General features: G+C 41.8%; 1 protein-coding gene across 2 annotated transcripts in view; it reads right to left on the bottom strand.

The window, feature by feature from the left end:
- Nucleotides 1–19,650, bottom strand: part of PTPN14 (protein tyrosine phosphatase non-receptor type 14) — a 150,349-nt gene that overhangs the window by 66,165 nt on the left and 64,534 nt on the right. For both annotated transcript variants that reach the window (XM_019738101.2, XM_019738102.2), the window contains exons 2-3: nt 19,254–19,581; nt 8,361–8,530 (exon numbers count right to left, since the gene is read on the bottom strand). In XM_019738101.2, coding sequence (XP_019593660.1) covers nt 8,361–8,530; nt 19,254–19,427 — 344 coding nt within the window. In that variant the 5' untranslated portion in view covers nt 19,428–19,581. The remainder of the gene's footprint in view (nt 1–8,360; nt 8,531–19,253; nt 19,582–19,650) is intronic.

Here is a 19,650-nt window from a genome sequence, read left to right as displayed (position 1 = left end):
TCCTTTTTAAGGAAATAGGTGTCTTTAAAAAATTCATAAAGCATAGCTGGCGTGCTTTGACATGACAAAACACCTCTTCCCATAGCTCCTGCTTGTTTTTCCCCTCTCTCCACCCCTTGGCTGAAGGTAAACACTGCTGTGTGGGATCCTGGTGTTCTACCCAGCTTTTGAAAAAATAGAATAATCTAATAGTTTAATCCACACTCTACCACATATCTGTACAATTTCATGGGTCAAATGTCGAATCTTTCTCAGTCTTCTGCTACGTAACACTGATAACCACTTGGAATCAATGAATGAGCGAATGAACAAATGAATGAACGTATCTTTGAAAATCAAGGAATTTGCAAGTTTAAAATTAATATCCTTGCTTAAAGAAATGATTTTCCAAATGGCTCAACAGAAACACATGATTTTTGTTTGCTTTTGAGAAGTTCAGAATAGATCACCAAATACTACTAAACACACACTAACCATATGATTAAACATGAGCTCATTTTAACACTTTAAGGGCAAAATTTTTTTTTGAAGTATACCTCCTCACCTGGTTTTTGTAAACTTCGCTTTACTAACAGTTAAAACACACAGAAGCATATCTTGCTTTACAAAGGGTGAAAATCAAATGTCAGATGCATTAAAGAATGCTGACATGCCATGAAAGCTCCTTTGGAAACATAAATGATGCCTCTGATGCATTTTCTTTTGAAATTCTGATTTTTTTTCACCTTTCAATTATGGAGCACCTACAATGAATAATAATGTCAAGTGGTTTTACTAAAGAATACTGATTTATTTTACTCTTTGTTTTCTCTCCCCTAAAGGGAAAAAAATAGTAAAGAAATACCAGATTCTGTTTCAGGGTTCACTTCATTATACCTGTCTATACTTCATTGTTCCACGGGCAGTGGGTTGCCTCCATAGCTACCCACCTCTCTGCATATCTTGCAGACAACATCTTGTTTTCCCCCCGAGGGCAAAAAAGAGAAGCAACTCCATGTATTGGGAAGACCTGCACATGGTAGAAACTCGCATACTCTTATTAAGAAAAGCATAAACTTTGTGGAGTCCCCTCCTCACAGTAAAACCTGAGGAAATCCTAGTTGAGGACTGAGAAAAGCTAACCAATCAGTTTCCCTTAAGGAAATCGAACTGATTTTATAACAGACAGGTCCCCAGACTCTGGAGGATTTTCCAGTGAGTCAGGTCCAGCAGCTGAATTGGTTACCAGGGCCACGTTTCTGTTTTCGTATTTGCATAGATAGTGAAAATTTTATTTTTCTTCCCCTGCAAGTTTTTATTTATTTATTTACTTTTTCTCTTTGATCACACCCATAACAGCCGGCTTAGATCCACCCAGCTAAGAGCAACTCACAAGGTACCAACAAAACAAGCAGGGTGAATTGAGCAGAGGTGGAAAGTAGGAGGGTGTCCTGGGCAGGACTGGCTCCATAATTTGCAGCCAAGTGACAAATGAAGACATAGGGTCTGTTGTTCAGAAATTATTAGAGTTTCACGAGGAGAAAAACAGAGCAATAAGCTACGCACAGAGTCTTTCTGAGCACGGGGCCCTGTGCAACTAACTGCGCAGGTCGCAGGCCCGAGGCTGGTCCCGGATCTGGTCCCGGTTCTGGAAGACACCTGCTGGACTCTCAGGGAGAGACTCAAATAATTCGCCAATAAGTCAAAAACATGGAAATGAAATGAAAGCTGCTTAGAGATAGAGCTTTGGCGGAGCAGGGGCAGTGGTGAGGTCTGTTCCTTCCCACACTCCCACTGACTAGCAAAACGTCTAACACGGACTAGGTGCTTTTTAATAAAGGTTGAAATGAAAAGCATGGAGAATGGCAGCGAACACTGTCACCAACTAATCTGCTTTTGGGAAAGCCATTCTTCTTGCCTTCAAGGCTGCTTTGGTGGTTATGGACGGCCATTTTCCTTTGTTATCTCATCATACATTATATTACCCACGCAGAATAACGTTGGGGATTAAATCCTAGTATCTGAACTATCTGGCAGAAACAGCCCTGCTCTCAATCATCAACAGAGAGAGAGCAAGTTCCCATTCACCAGCTGGAGCTGGCCAGGAGGAGAACCTGCCATTCTCAGCAAATTGTATTATCCATGGGGAATTCATGCTCTTTTTCGTTTTTTTGTTTTTTTTAAGGAGAGCACGCAGCTCACAGTGGCTTGTGCAGGGATCGAACCAGCAAACTTGGTTTATTAGCACCATGCTCCAGCCAACTGAGCTAACCGGCCATCCCCATGCTGACTCTTCAGTCGGGCTTGAAGGGAGTCCCTATTTCCCAGCCTGCGGGTACACTTTAAATAGCCATTAAAATGACACTTCAAAACAATGAAAGAACTCAAAGAACCTGAGGAACAAAATAAATGGTATTGTAAAAGGAAATGGAAACATTACCATAATTAGAGCTTTTAAATCAGACACTTTCAACCCTGGTTGGACCGGACTTATTTACAATTGCAGTCAAAGCAGATTGCAAGGGTGTGAATGGGGACAGCACCAGTATTTACAAGAAAGGAAAAGTGAAGAAAGCTTTCGTTAGGTCATGGGAACTACATCCTGAAACCTAGTTAAAAATAAAAATAAAAACACCGTTTTGGCCTTTACGGGGATGCAAGACTTCACCTAATCTGGCTTTGCCATTAATACGCCACTGGTCCAGGAAAGGGGCCCCTATCATAGGCTAAACACGTGATCTACTCACCCTCTTTATGGGACCTAAACAGTACAGCTTTCAATGTGGAATGACACCTTACCTGTGAGTTCTTCCCAGACAGGAACTATATTTAACATTGAAAATGTCCCCGTACAGTGCCATACAGAGATTAAGTATTTTTTTATCCTTCTGGGAATAACTACCAGGCAGTTTAACCTAGCAGACTAGAATAGAACCTCACAGTCTAGTATTTTATAGAGATGTTGGGAGATGCACAGAAAATACCAAGGCAGCACCCGCTAGACGGAGGGAGCTTGGGACAGGCCCCCACAGACCAGGAGTTTCCACCAGATACATGAGTGTTTGAAGACTGTCCTTGGTTTGTGGCGTCACCATGCTGGCTACAGCTACGGTTCCACTGCTTTGCTCCTATAGAGAGAACTCGCCACTAGAAGGGCAGCCAGTGCCACCTGAACAACGGGCTACAAACATGTCCTGGAAAAAAAGGAAAGGTTCTTTGACCTACCTCATTAGGACAATTAAAAGCTCCTTTGCACTATGCAAACATACCATCCCACAGTGAGTAATGTAAAGACAAACACATTTTGGTAAAAGTGAAATGTCCCAGAATTAAACATTTTTTCAAACCATGCATGCGATCAGCAACTTAAACGTTTGAAGCCTAAATTCACTCCTCAAAAATTACTTTTTCATTTAAAAGTTTTCTCTTTAGTACTGAAAAAAACTCAAGAGGGACTTCCTCACTGGAGAAAGACTTGGAAAATCCCAGACCTGAACTAAAAGCAGTGATCTTGGCCAGCAGTTGTCTGCCTTCCCCTTGCTATTATTAAGTATCCTTCTGTTTGACTAAGAATTTCTCCACCTCTTCACAAGCCATCTTTTTTCTTTCTGTGTCCAGAAAAAACTGAAAACCATGTGTTTATAATGAGCCTGTTGCTACGCAAATCATTAAAACATATTACCAAAATCTTTCCTTTGAGTCAGGAGGAGAACATAGCGGGGGAAGATGAACTGCTAGCGAGAGTCCCTTCACTGAACAGAAAAGCTGGCAAAAAGGAATACGAGCAGGAAAAAAAAAAAAAAAAAAAAGCAAAATGGGAAAAAATTATGGTGGCCCCATGCCTTTAGTCATTTTAACCAAAAGGGGAAAACTAAGATTTTTAAAGCCCCAAGGTAATGTGTCTTATTCTCTTCTTAATCTTTTTTAATTCCTATGGTTTCAGGACTCACCCTCCCTCTGTCTACTAGTGTGTCCTCTTCACAAGTTTTCTTCACACTTCCGTAAAAATATCAAGAGATTTTTTCCCCCTTTTATGGACTCCTGTGTGTACTCCCCTTTTGATATCTTTTGTCTTCTCATTCAATTATCACCTAAAACTAGGGCATGAATTGTCCCTTCCTCTCCAACTCAATCATAGTATCGGCCGATTTCCCTCACTTATGACGAGATTTGTTCTTCAAAAGTCATAGCCGGGAGACCAGATGAGACACAGAATGTCAGAATTAATGTCAAAAAAAACAGAGCTTCTCAATTTGTTAATTTAAAAAATCTGGATTTGATCATCTTAATAAAATCCATTGCCTTCTTAAACAGTTTGCAACCAACATCGGTCTCAAACTTTTGTTGTGCTGTTCCAAACACTCTTATTAACATGCAAGTTTTCAAGGATGGGATTGTTTAGGGACAAGAAATGAAATACAAGCCTTTTAAATAGTATATCTTCCTTTCATCCCATGTGTCTTAATATATATGGGTTCACACACATACCACAAACAAAAAACCCAGAGTATTAATTCTGAACACTTTGTCTTTATTCAAGAGAGCAGAAATGGCTAGTCATGACTAATGCTATGGAACTTGTTTTACTCTCAAATAGAAGTAGCCAAACCATTGCAAACATGTGTTAGGTAAAAACAAGTTTGGTTGGCTCCAGACAAAGGCTTATTTTTAAAGCACAGATGGTTGAATGGTTGCCTCCTCCAACGGTTGCCCACAATGAAAGAGAGATTTCTACTTCTAATCTATGCAAATATCTGACTCTGAGGGCATCACAAAGACTAACTGTTTTGTGTCAGACAAGGCAGATCCCAGGTGCTCTGAGATGCCAAAGCCCATCTCCCACCTGAGATGCCTGGTAAGGTAACTCGGATAACAGCGGATGGCTAGAGAGTTAGTCACCAACCCTCCTCCTTCTGCGAAACATTCCTCTGGAATCCTGCCCCCTCACCACTGCCTCTCCTTGGCTGCTCTGCCTGGAAGGCAGTTTCAATATTCAGATGGGACCCCAGATGCTTTTCTAAAACCTCCCCCAAAGGCACAGATCCCCACCCCCCAAAAAAGGCTCCTAATGCCTCTGAGTAGCGTTGGTCACCTTGAATTCAGCTCATCGATTCTTCTCTAACGTCAAACCCAGAAACCCTGAGCGTTTAAAAATGTTATCCTGTCCACATCAGGTCTGCGTTCTATTCTCATCTACGTGCCTACCACCTACAGTAGGTCTCACTGAATCACACCTGAGTCATTGCTGGTGGCCCGCCACCTTCCCGAGTGTATGTTATTCCCTTTCTCCCTCTATAAATTTTCCCTTCTCTACTGACAATACTCTTGTGTTTTATTTCTCCATCTTCCCAGTACGTCTTTGACTTGCTCACACACCTCTGGGCACATTCCAGTTTTCCCTTGGGGCAACAAAAATTCCTACAATGCTGAAAACACACACACACACACACACACACACACACACACACAGCTCCTAACTTTAAACATCCTTTGCCATAAAGAGAAGGTTATACCTGAAATCTACACAGTTTAGCTGTAATGTTTCAGTTTAAAAATGTCCTTCAAAGCTTTATTTTCTTTATTAGTTTTTCTGATGACATGACAGCAACAGTTTGCTGCAAAATCCCGTGTTGGAAAACACTTTTGTCCCTCCTTATCAAATTTCATCTTAATGAACCACGCTCACTGAGCAAAAAGAAATACTAAAGGAAAATGAAAGAAATGCTTCCTAATCCCCAGCCTCGATAACCACCACCACCAAAAATTCTCTCTACCTCAAATTTTAAGATTTCAACTTATGAATACAAATATTGACAGTCAAATAATGCATCGTTAATGTTACTTACCTGGAAAATCTAAAACTGTAAAGCGCTTTAGAGGTTACCTCATTTACTGATTCCTAAGTCTGGAGGAACATCAGAGCCACCAGAGGGATAGTATTTATTTTAAACAATATGTCCTCCTGATCCCAGCCTTAGCCATTCCAATTCAGACTTCTGGGACAGCCAGCCCTAGAAGCCGTATTTACAATAACGCTCCAGGTAATTAGGATACAGCAGGCCGTCTGTCTGTCTGAGAAGCACTGTTCCATTCCAACACCTTACCCAATATGGCCGTCTCCTCACAGGATACCACACGGACTATCCACTCTGTGCTACAGCACTTCCAGACACCGGGGCTCTCACTCTTTTATATGTCTGCTTGTTCCACTTTTATATGGATTTAATTATTAGAAACTGTGTTCTTATGTTGAGCCAAATCACCAAAGTCTTTCAAGCTCCTTGAACTTCACTCATTTTCTGTTCCAGAGCTGACATTGAATTCCTTCCCGCAAGTCTTCAAATATCCTTAGGCAGCTACTGCACCCTTGCAAGTCTTCATTTTTCTAAGCTTAAACTGCCTTATTTCTTTAACTTCTTAAGAGCTCAATGTCTGAGTCCCTCGCCATTTCAACTGCTCTTCCTCAAACACAGACCTTACAGAAAAAGTCTGTCTTGGGTGACGACACTTCATTTTTTTCTCCAGATGGAATTTTTTCCGATGTGCATTAATTTGTAGTCTGTGTTTCATCCTTATTACTCATTGCCTTGCACCTAATGACTGGTCTGAGAGCCATGGGTCAGCAAGCACTTATTAACCTAATGCTGTGTTCCTAACACTGTAAACTACTCAAGGAGGAATCAAAAGCCATTTTGAGGCGTAAACAATTTCTTGTGCAGAAACGACGAACATAAGTGAAATAACTTGAATTCAATGCACAACAGGATACAACCAAGAGCTTCAAATGAATGACACCGGAAAGAGTAAACATAATTTTCTGGGTCAGATTGTAAGCTACCTCATGGCCTCTTTACAGAATCACCACCTATTTAACAATAGTTTTTGATTTAAAAAAAGAGGAAAAAAAAGATGATGGAAACTATTATCTTAAAATATACATAAAATTTTCAAGAGCATTTTTATCTCAGAAATTTAAACTCTAAGAAACGACACGTGCAATTATCAAGTATCCTTTGTCTCAGGATGCCACTGGCACTGTATCCCACGTACTCTGAATGCCACGATCCAGGTGAAAGACGAAAATCAGAGGGCTTGTGCGATTCCCATTATTACTGAAAATAACCCATTGATAAGGAGACACTCCTCCAGTACATTTTAATGGAAACTCTTACCAATAAATGAGCTGTACTACCACCAACAAAAATGCACTGTTTCATTCATAGAATCTCAGACTACCAGAACTTTAGGAACTTATCCAAATCCCTCTCTTTACAGATAAGGGAGAAATATTGCAAAGATGGCGGGTGATTTTCTCCAAGGTAAAGCAGCCAATGCACAGGAGGGTGGGACCCATCCCTGAGGCTCCTCTTTACTACTGGCTTCCTGTCTCCTCTTATTTAACCTAAGACAATCAAAACTCTTGCCCTTTCAACATTCTCCTCAACTCTAATCTCATCTTCAGTTACCTTCTCAATCCTCAAATCCAAAGTCTGATGGTACATGTGCGGACAGAGCCAGAAGTGCAGTTTCCAGGCTCTCGGCCTCACGTGGAAAGGTGCTGGCTCAGGTAGTAAATGGCCATCAACTGTGATTGCATGGCCATCAGCTGTGGCTAGTTGGCCGTCAGCTGTAACCAGTGAGCCACGGGCCACTAATATAACTGCTGTGGCTACACTAGCAGCAAATTGGGGCCTAGCAAGAAGATGGTGGCTGAGCTAGCAAGAGTGGATTGCAGTTAGCACGGCGGGTTGCAGCTAGCAAATGGGGTTGGTTGGCAGAGACAAATGGATGGCAGGTTGTGGATAGTGTGGCTCCTGCTTCCTGTGTCTCCAACCCAGCCACCGGCAAGACTATAGTGGTGTGACTCCCCTACCTATGGCTCTGTGGGTGTTGCTTTTTGGCCTCACCGTATCCTGCATTCTTATGTGGGGAGTGGCACCAGAGACCCCACGTGACTCCCTGCACAACAGTACATTTTGTGTGGGGACATTCTAAGTGAAGGGGTGAACAAAAGAGTAAACAGGTAGCTAATTTTTTAATTAAATTCTAGGATATTTTACCCACAGTCTCCAACTAATATTTCTATGCTGCAGGACATAAAATTCTGTCTAACTCAGGATCATTACTACCTCACTAGTATTATAGGGAACCACTGGGGTTAGCTACATGAATTCAAACAAAAATTCTAAAGCTGCAAAGAAACTGGTAAACAATCCCATCTACCCTACCTTCTCCCCATTACATCTCCTCCCGCTCCCTCTCTCTCTCCCCCTCCCCTTTTCCCTCCCTCTTCCCCTCCAATCAACCAGCTCGTCTACTTCATATGAATCCCCACAGTTCATCCACACCCTTATATGGAACACCAGATAATGTGCACCTACCTTGTGGCCTCTTGCTGAAGCCATGACACATTTGGCACATAGAACATGACTCCGAAGAAAAGCAGAGGCTCATTAGCGAATTTGTCCAGATGTTTCTTCAGAGGTTTCTCCAGCTCCACCCATCGTGCTTGCTGGCTCTTGCTCAGAAACCAAAGGCCAAAGTAATGCGTCTAGATAAAAAGGGTAAAATAGCATCAATTCATGCCTACAACGGCCATCATTAGACCACACAGGAACCAAGACTCCAGCACCTCATGTCACCTTTGGTTCCCTAGCTCATATACAAGAGTCCAGCTTTTACTTTCTACCTTGGGGACAAATTACAAAGAGGCCACATGCACACAATATTGTCATCTACACTGAGTATGCAGCGGCAGTATTCATACTCACTGCTGCTATTTGTACACCTGAGTTCGATGCCCCTATGCTAGGTTAGGGGGTGGTGCAGGGTGGCGACAGTGACCATGTGTTCCTTAAGATCTCAAGGCTGACTTTTCTGGGGCTTCTGAATGCCTGGTGACCTCACATGGAGCATGCTAGCAAAGGCAACACAGTTCTTGCACCTGCTACAAAGTAACTGATTACTCAAGTTTTAAGACAAAACCTTCTGCCAACTGAAAGCTTCCACAGTGGAGAATTATTCTCATCCAGGTCCAGATTTTAATTGAAAACGGATTCACTCTTTTTGAGCTTTAATGGAATACTAAAAAAAAACAACCCAAAATAACAAACCAACTAAAAAACAACCCTCCACCACTTTATTATACCTGAACTACAGCAAACCTCTGCCCATATCAAGCTTTCAGAGTGGAAGGGTCCCCTTCGCAGCTGCCATAGGGTCCCCCCACCCCCCCGTGTCTGCTCTTGGCAGATTAGGGTGGGATTTGACAGATGAAAGTGAGATTTTCACCCTTAGACTTGGAGCCTCAACCAGCTTACTTTTGAGCAACCTGCTCACTGATTAAAACAGGTACTTTTGTGCATCCAATCCTGTCTTTATATTAATTAATGCTCAGATTTCAGGATTAGCACAACAATCACCAAAAAATAGATCACTGCTTTTGAAGCATTCTTTTATATTTCAATTATAGCCTAGAACACTTTACAGCACACCTGGAAATCTGCCTTCAAAAGAATGTTTTCGTTACAATGCTTCCCTTCCAAAGGCACGCTTGTGCACATGCTCCCATTCCAGCTGGCTGCCCCGTCAACCATAGCACAGACCAACCCTGCCACAGCCCTAACAGAATATATAATAAAGCTCTGACTTTACTAGCAAAGCAGACATGTCCTTGACCCCATAAACCTACAGTCCCAAATACTCGAAAGGCTATTTTTTAATGAAGCATTCAGACGGGAAAGGTGATCTGATCCCCTTTTCTTCATGATGTCCCAAAGGGCAAGTTCATATCAGAAGTCGATGCATTTCTCGAGCAACAAAAGGCCAACACAAAGCCAAGGCTCCACGTCTATCAATGGAGACAAACTTGCCTGAGTGAGTTCTGACCCTATTGTTCCGTTCCCAGCTCCAGTGCAGCCATTAGTTGTTCCAACGTGACTGATGATGTGGAGGAAATGAAATGTGGCTGAGCAGAAAGAAAACAGGCTTTGCAGTCAGGTCCTCTCCCAGCTTTTACACTCACTCAGTAACTGGGTGCGAGTTACTGAACCTCCCAGAGCCTTCAAACTTTCTCATCTGTAAAATGGGGACGGTGATTACAATGATCACACACAGACTGTTAGGGGCCTAAATGAAGGGATACCTGTCAACCATGTATGTGTGGGTGTGTGTGGGGGGGGGACACGGACATACATCTTAAGGAACTACTTCATGAATGCGGCCTTCTATTGCTGTTGCTATCATCATCACTACCATCATCATCATCATCAGTAAATGAAATCACGCCTCAAGAATCTTTTTCATCAGCACTACTAGTATCCCTACGAACCACAGAATTAGGAAGCAGAGGTTCTCTGGAAGTAAGTGAGAAAAGGCTGAGAAAGTAAAAGATGGAAGACCTATAAACAACCTAAAAATCTAAAAGGTATAAGAAAAAAAAGCTGTCACGAAGCAGTGCCTCCCTAAGATTTTCTTTCGAGTCTCATTATAGGTGTTAATGGGACACTGGACCATCACTCGGTGCTGTCCGAAGGGATCTATGATGTAGGCTTAGGCTAATCCTAAAATGAGGTAATCTGGGTACTTAATTGAACAAACTGTCTGGAAAAGGGCCAAGGGAGTTCTGCATTATACTGAGTTCCTTTCCGGAGCACAGTGCCTTGGAAGGGTATTCCACTGTATTTTGGATGGCTGGCAGCGAGTTTGCATATAATAAATGAGGTAATTTATGTAAACAGTAATGTGCTATACTATGGAATAATTATTTTAGTTGGAAAAGAGCTCTTTTATAAGCATGGGTGGAGAAAGGGAGGGCAAACTTTGCAGTTACTTAACAGGCCAACCATGATTTTATTATCTTTCACTAAAAGTAATCTTGACATTTGGGGGTATAATTTTATGGTCCACACTTCATTCAAATTATAACAGTCATTCATTCAAATTAGTAACATTCAAATTATAAAAGGTCCACAGTAACTGCATAAATAGTCTACAGTTGATTTTTCAAAAGAAGGTGTAAAAAAAATGTTTTTTACTGCTCCTATGCTTTGAAGGCTAAAATTTTAAATTTCTTTTTCTCTTTCCCACCCACCAAATCATTAAACCAGACCTGATCTTCCAAAACAAAAACCAAACAAACAAAACATCCATACACGTGCATACACTGAAAAGGAGGATTAAAAGGTACAAGGGAAATCATGATATGACATAAGACATATATTAAGACTTTAAGACATATTAGTACAGTGCCCTAAATAACAAGGAAAATTACTTCGAATGCAAAAATTCTAACTGATGGCATGATTTTTTTTGGTTGTTGCAATACAGCCTTTTCCATAAGGCACAGGATATTTCAGGGTGATTCCCCATGTATATATCCAGAGAAATAATTTCAGAACTACTTAAAAAACAGGGTTTCCAGTGCAGGGTAGAAGTGGAAGAGAGAGGTAACCTGGAGGACACCGTTTACCTCCTCATGGCCAGAACACCCTAATTTTAGAAGCGCTGCATTCAGTTATCAAGTGGGAAGGAAAGTCCATTCATGAGATGCCATCCCCACCCTGTTCTGTGAAGCTATGCCCAAAGTAACCTCCTCCATTCCCACCACACCTCCCTCATTCTTCCTCTAGCTATCCCTACTCTGGAGTGTTCAGTAGAGGGGAAAAACTGTCTCAAAGTTCTTGCCCTGCTCTAGTCAAGTTTACAACGCAGCCCAGGTTTATTCTGCCATGTGTCTACAGTGCGTCACCGGAAATGGAATCAGAACCTAACAGGTCACTGAAACTAACACGGGCACCAATCAACTTCCTGTGTGTTAGCCCCGGGATCAATAATACCATCAGGCCCAGCTGGGACCACACCAGGCCTGTTCATAAATGACTTGCCAGTTTAAAAGCTCCAGCTGAATTCCGAAGGCAAGCTTCACTCCTAAACATTGCCACATGGTTGAGGAGAATGTGGTGGGTGACTCCAAATGGAAATCACATCCTCCACGACCAAAAAGGATCCCACTGTGCTGCCCAGGTAAATGCCAGAGACACCTGTTTGGTTTCTTTCTGCGGCACCCAACAGAAGCCAGGTCCATCTCAACCTCAGGAAACCTCTGGGTAAGCTATAAATCCCACTTTATTTCTCAAGTTTTCTTAGCAAACAGCTCTGGTGCCATGAATTCTGCAGTCAGTTCCCTGCAATGATGAGAAAACAAGACAGAAGAACCCTGGTTCCCAGGGAGAGAAACCACATCTCTGAATTACCAAAAATGTACCACTAAGAAAAAAAATGCCACACTAAATTGTCATTTTCATATGAGTAGTTTCCTGGTTTACTTGGTTTAGAGTTTTTCATTTTAACAGAGGAAGCATAAAAGTATGCACACACTCAAAATTATGCTAGTTTCTTGTGGCAGAGTGGTGTGTGGGTACCTTAGTTTCCTAGTAAGATCCCTCTTCCGGCATCATGAGAAGATGATAGTGAATAATGGCCTTTAAAAACAGTTTGGGTGTTTTTGATTCATTTATTCCTTTGTGTATAGAGATGCTGTTATCCCCTACATTGGCTACTAATAGGGGGAAAATGTTTGAGGGTTTTGTTTTTCCAGTTTTGCCACCAAGGGCACAGCTCTAATGCAAACCATTTGTAAGGGTTACAGACACAGTCTCAGCAATTACTAGGGATTAAACTCACAATCTTATCTCAAGCATTTTGGGGAGTTAATCATCCAGAAGCAAAAGTTTAAAATTTCTGGCATTAAGTTGTAATAATTTGCCTGCAATACCCAGTATTTCAGTTGTAAACGAAGAAACAGAGAGTTGGTATGCCTCTGTGTAAAATATACAGGAATTACATAAAGCACTAAAACTTCTACTGAGGCATGGAAAATACTTCAAAAGATGACCATAAGCAGACTCTGAAACAGCACTTCATGCAATTACATTCCAACAGCTTTGGAAAATAAACCACTGTACATCAGTTGGATAACTGTAAAAAAACAACTTGGGTGCGATCAACCTCTACTTTGGGTAGGTCTGGGATTTCTGTAACTGACCCGTCTATAATTAACAATTGCACCATCTTCATTTTCCTAGCCAATCTTTTCATAAAAGTACAGGAAAAGAAATTGTAGAGTAACATAGACCCAAGAAGCAAATCTCATAGTCAAGAAAAATCACACTTTGAGGTTGCACAGCTCACTTAGAATAAACAAAAGGATGAAGACCTCTATGTCTAGAAAACAGACATTCGTGCCAATTTATCTTACACAACTGACATGAAGATTTCACATTATTATCCTTACAAAGACAAAAAACAGTACAAATTCAAAGACCAAAAATCTCCCCAGCAGACTACTCCAATCGATTCTTCATCAGGATTGATTATTTTAGGCCTCTGCACATACAAACATATATGGATGTGGTTAAGCAGGCTATAAAATACAGGGCCATTTAATCAAGTACTCCCATAATCACATGTAAATTACCAATTCCCAGAAGATTAGCATAAAATCAAACCATAGAAATATCCTTAATGTCAGTTAGCTTTTCTCTGATGTTGGCCATATGTGTTAAGATTCCCTATCTTTATAAACTCTAGCCATTATGAAAATAGCAAAATATGGGGCATCTCTACCACAGCTAATAACTTTGGACAAATCAGCTTTTAGTAAAGACAAAAATACAAATTTGCAAAAAGAAGGGGAATAAACGAAGATAATCATTCACTCTATGAAACGATTATGGATATATATATATATATATATATATATATATATATATATATATATATATAATTTTTTTTTTTTTAGGTGCCTTTAAAAACCAGCATTCTTAATCTTTCTTGCCTTAGGAGAGGCCCACGAGTTACCAAATTTACCAATCCCCAGAATGCTAAACTTCCTAACATAGCAACAGTTCTCTATCTTGAATAGACTTTAGCTCTGACGAGTATCTCAGGTACCTATGTTAAATTATTTATCCCTCCTCCATTTATTTATTTTTTTAATTAAAAGTAGAGTCAAGAATATCCCTAAAGGAAATGATTCACATTTTACATTTTATTGGAATTCTTGATGTTACTTATTACTATTAGCATGACTTCCTTTGCTCTTCTTAGAACCGCACTGGTTAGTACAAATATAATGGGAGCCACATATTTAATTTTCAATTTTCTAGTAGCTACATTGAAAAAGTACATAGACATGAAATTCATTTTAATAAATTTTATTTAAAATGATATATTCAAAATATGATGCCTCTAATATGTAACTAATATAAAAATGATTAATGAGGTATTTTAACTTTTTTCATACTGTCTTCAAAACCTGATTATTTATTTTACACTTACTGCACATCTCAATTCAAACGAGCCACAGTTCAACTACTTGGTAGCCACATGTGGCCGGTGGCTACCATATTGGACAGCATGATCCTAAATTAATAATAACTATTCAATTAATTGAAAGATTTTGGCCCAATGTAAGATTACAGTGTCGTATAATCAAAGCCTGAAAACAGAACAAGCAGACTTATAAAAGGGGGAGAGCACAATGGACAGTAGCAGAGTCTGGATAGCCTGTGTGGTGTCTTGCCATATTGAGTGCTTCCTATGTGCCAGGCATTGTGATACTGCGACAACTTTGCAAAAACGAACTCATTTAATCCCCGCAACAACTCATGGAGGTTGCCACTATTACCATCCCCACGTACAGGTGAGAAAACTGAGAGGCACAGGGTAGGTAAGGAACCATCTGAGACTATATAGCTAGTAAGTGGCAGAGGCAGGGTTCGGACTCAGTCTGATCCAAGCTTATATTCCTCGCCACTAAACTCTGCTGCTTCTCCCAGTATTTATTTTTAAAATATGAGAATCAGTCATAAAGCAACACTGTTGTATCTATTTCTCTCTTAATCTAGATCAGGGATTTTCAAACAGTGATTTTCAACTGGGGGTTAGGGAGGACACAAGGAAATGGAACTCCAGCCAGATAGCCATCACTTTGCAAACAGAACAGCTCCATTCTACACATTCAAGTTCCACCTAAGATTTCATTTGAGGAAAAGGAAAAGGGTGAAATCCATTGATCCAAATATGTTGTAACTATATTACCAAAATTCTAATTTTCTGAGCCTTCTATATCTCTTAAATCTTTTCCTTCATGGAGGTCCTGACCAGAAATTCATACCTAATTTTTTTCTCAGAACTTAAAACAATTAAACAGATTTTTCCCCTAAGGAGTTAATTTTATTTCTTCTCGCCAGGATTATTGTTATATCCACCTAACTAGCATCTCCGATCCTCCTGTCACCCAGCCCCCATTCTTTCTCTACTATTTGGTTCTCTTCCTAAAACATAAGGTGCTCATGTCACGCTATGCCTTGAAATCCTTTGATGGCTTTCCATCTCATAGCAGTGTTTTATTCCCCAAACAATTCCAAGAGTACTTAATAGAAGATTAAAATAAGTGAAATACTGAGTTCAACACATTTTTTGTCATCTATAGAACTTATGAGAGTGTTTGCCAAAGCATTTACCACAGCCCCTGTCTGCCACTACACATCCCTGGGAATTACAATGTTGGAGTCTGCCTGTCTGGGTTTGAGCCAGCCCAGGAGTGGAAGGCAGCTCACCCTGTACTGTGGACCCACATCCATAAAATGGGGAGAGCAAGAGTAGCCACCTGACAGACTTGTTATGCGAGTTAAATGAGCTGATATATGGAAGGTGCTCAGCACGATAGGTAGTACAGTAAAAGGGGGCGGTTATTTTAATTATTTTTTTGTGACACACTGTAGAAACAATGTCCTACAGGATCTAATTAACACTTCCTAGCCAGAGACAAAGCAGACTCCCGCCAGCCTTTCCACACTCTTGCCTTTCCCCGCCATGACCCCCACCAGACACACACAAACAGATCAGTGCAAACTGAACTCTGCCCTTCCCTGAAAATCCCATGTGCCTTCCTGTTTCTGTACCTCGGCACGGGCTGTTCCCTTTGCTATGTTGCTTGTTTGTCCTATTCTCTAAACTCTAGGGTTTCTGGGAGCAGGGACCCTATTATATTCAGCTTCCCAGGGTTGGACTGTATTTGCTGACCATGTGAACCAGGCCTGGGCCCTCTGGACGCCATTCAAAATGGCATCACATCAATGCACTGAAAACCAGATTTGACCCTCAAAAAGTTTACTGTACGGATACATGTCGTATACATTTGTCAAAATCCCAGGATGTACAACACCAAGAGTGAACTCCAATGTAAACTATGGACTTGGGGTGATAATGATATATTAATGTGGGTTCATCAGTTGTAACAAATGTCCCCCTCTGGTGTGGGATGTTAATAGTGGGGGAGGACACAGGAGCGGGGGGGGGGGGCAGTATATAGAACTCTGCTTCCCACTCAATTTTGTTATAAACCTCGAATTGCTTTAAAAATAAAATTATTTTTAAATTATCTAATAAAACGAAGTGGCAAAACACAAACTATAATTAATGTAGATCAAATATTATATCAAAGTTAATTTTCCTTTCCTAAAGCTATTATAAAGTTTAGGATACACCTAAACTATAGGACACTTGTAGCGGCAATGTCAAATAGCCATCATAATCTGGTTTCCAAACCTTCATAAAGACTAAACATTCTGTTATATTTTAGGTGGATTTCCATTTTCTCCCCTAAAGCACCGTCATTTGGAAAATGACCCCAATCTAAAGTCAAGTGTGTGGAGCAGACCCTGTGTTCAACCACTCCTATTTCTGCCACTGGATGAAGAATGCATTCCTCCTTAAGGTGTGGATGCACGAAAGAAGAAAGTATTAGACTGCTCTATCTGGACCTTTAGTTTAGAAGTAGCTACAGGACGGCTGCACAAAAGGCCATACCTTCGATGTCACCTGTCACAGAACAAAAGCACACAATTAAAAAGAAAGTGATTTGCTCTAAGGTGGATGCACCCGTTTGGGGCACATCAAAATAAAGCCAGCACTAAACACAAACCACACCTTAGCATTAGGAGATCAGTCACACTGCAACACATGCCTGACAGCAGAATCTGGACTTCACGGCTTAATCCTACCTGACAATTCTGTTGTGGGATAATCCAGGGTTGACCTTTACCCTCTCACTGCCAGAAACAATAGCCTGCTGAGAGCAGTTATTACCGTACACATCTCAGACACGCCTCACCTTGCACCTTCCCCTGTAGTTCTAACTGGTGATTTGCAGAGGTGGCTTCTCAACCCCCCAAAATAGCACCTGCTCTTTCATATCCCTGGTGAAGGCTCTGTTCATTCTTCTCAGGGGTTTTCTCTCCCCTGCCTGGGCTGCGATGTTCAGTGGGGCAGGCTGTGAACTGCACAACTCCAAGGTCAGCCACTGCTGCCCCTGTACTGCATCTCAGCGTGATTACATTCGATCTTCACTGTTCATTTAAATGCTGGACTCCCCTACTCAACTGTGCATATTTTAAAAACAAAACTGTACTTTATTTATCTTCATTTCATCAAGTCCCAAGATTTCGTTTAATGAAAAAGACTCTCAAATTGGAACAGTGACATATTACTAGAGACAGAATTATGCATTTTCCACAGTGTATCTCTTTTAACATTTACAACAGCCCTCTAATCTAAGGTAAGTATCATTATTCCCATTTTACAGATGAGCAAGGTGATGCCCAGAAATGCAATAACTTCCCAGGTCACCTAACTAATAAGTGACAGAACTATAACTTAAACCCAAATCCAAGACTCCAAAGCCTGCACAGGTTACTACGTAACCACATGCTATACTGCCTCCCAATGTATGTGAACAATTACTTAAATCACTGGAATGTGAATTACCTGAGAGTCATGCATTTTTAAATGACCTATAACTAAAATTTTTACAAGAGTTTAGACCAGTGTCCTGCCCAACCAATCTACAGTATTAAGGTTTTTCCTTTATACACATGTATGTACCTGTGCTTAAATATGCATGTCCAAATGGGCTACTAATAAGCAACACAGAGCCAGCTATCAACCAGCAAGGTGAGAACACTTCACACGTTTACTCTATTGTGTCAGCTACCGAGCTACACATATCTGTTGGGCAGGACAGTCTCCTACACAGGAAACTCAACTTCACAGGAAGACCTGATCACCGAAACCAAAGTATAAACACGAAGACCAGCACGAGGCGGAAGAATTCAAGTAGAACAGTCCCCCAGAGAGTAAGAATCAGCCTGTGGACGACGTCAAGGGGAGAGGAAGACCTTCCCTCACCCAAATTCCTTTGTGCACATGGAAGGGAGGAGGATGGTGAGGGATGAGGGATGAGGAGGGTGATCAAACACCATCACTTCCAACGGGCACCACCATGCCCCTTCTCCAGTACCCTGAGGAACTTGGGTAATGATGGCACAGGCCTAGGACGACTACAAAGCTTTACCTTGTCTTTAGGAAGGCTTGAATCTCAGGGACCCACAGTCATTTCAGCACTGGCAACCATTCAACCCTACCACCGTACACACAGCCAATCTGCCACATGGCTCTCACGACACAGATGCTTGTAGGGGCTACTCACCGAGTCTCTTCTCTGGAATGTCTGTAAGACTGAAAAAAGCAAGGCTTGCTTGTTAGAAGGGATGTACTGTACGAAGTAAGAGTCTCTTCTAAAGAGTGGCAATGTGACTGTCTTAATGGTCAACCCCAGGTTTACTTAAAGCCCAGAGAAGTCTCACAGACAGTACAAAGCCAGCAAGGGTCATGGGGACTCTCAAAAGGAACAAAACCCTCATTCTGCAAGCTCCCACAAAAAGCCTCACTGGTCACACTCACTTTAAATGCTTTTTCTTTTTCTTCCCTTTGAAGAGGAAAATACAGAAACTAACAAGCAAAAAATAAAAGCAGCTGCATCTACCCTCCATGTGGGAGTTCTCTCCTTGGTTTGCAGCAGGAACGCCAAACACCAGCTACCCACTCAACTGCTTTAAGAACAGAAAATTACTTTGGTGAGAGAGTCGCTCATTTTTAACCCTCTGCCTCACCCCGCAAACCTCCTCGCCGGCAGAAACTAAAAGGGAGGCTGCCACTCCATGCAAGCTCCAGGTGGTGTCCTTGTTTCTCACATCAGAGCAGGTCTCCTGATCCACTGAAGGGTGTAAGAACAAGCCCATGCTAAGAAGAACAGGATTCTTCTAAACACAAGGCGGAGGCTGAAAGGTATGGCAGGTGCCAAGACACAGGTGGCTGGTCCCTTGGGTGAGGTCTCGCTCATACAGCCACCACACACACAGTCTTCTTACCTCCCGCAGCTCCAGCCTCTGAGCCACAGCCTCCAGGCACTCCTGCCCTGTGCTTTCCACCGACAATGTGCACTCGATAACACTGCTATCCAACAGGCGGATCCGGGTCACGAAGCAGTTCTTGCTCAGGACATTGTAGCGCCGTGTCCGGCGGAGCTTCAGGCCGAAAGGCATGGCTCTGTGGCCCTCGGACGCGGCCCTCGGGTGCCGGCGCCCACGTCCCTGAGATGGCCTTAGCAGTTTCGGGACTGGGCGATGGTACTACCAGCCGTGCTCCTCCAGACACAGGAAAAGGTGGCCATGCCCAGTGTGGGACTCTGCAGGAGCTCTGCAAACAGAAAAGAAGCAGCAAGGTCAGGCGCTGGAAAGGAAGCGGGCGGTGGGATGGCCCGTCTTC

This window comes from Rhinolophus sinicus, linkage group LG17, assembly GCF_036562045.2.
Source record: "Rhinolophus sinicus isolate RSC01 linkage group LG17, ASM3656204v1, whole genome shotgun sequence".
Lineage (NCBI taxonomy): Eukaryota > Metazoa > Chordata > Mammalia > Chiroptera > Rhinolophidae > Rhinolophus > Rhinolophus sinicus.
The sequence above is the reverse complement of the archived record's forward strand: the minus strand, read 5'-3'. Positions and strand labels throughout refer to the sequence as shown.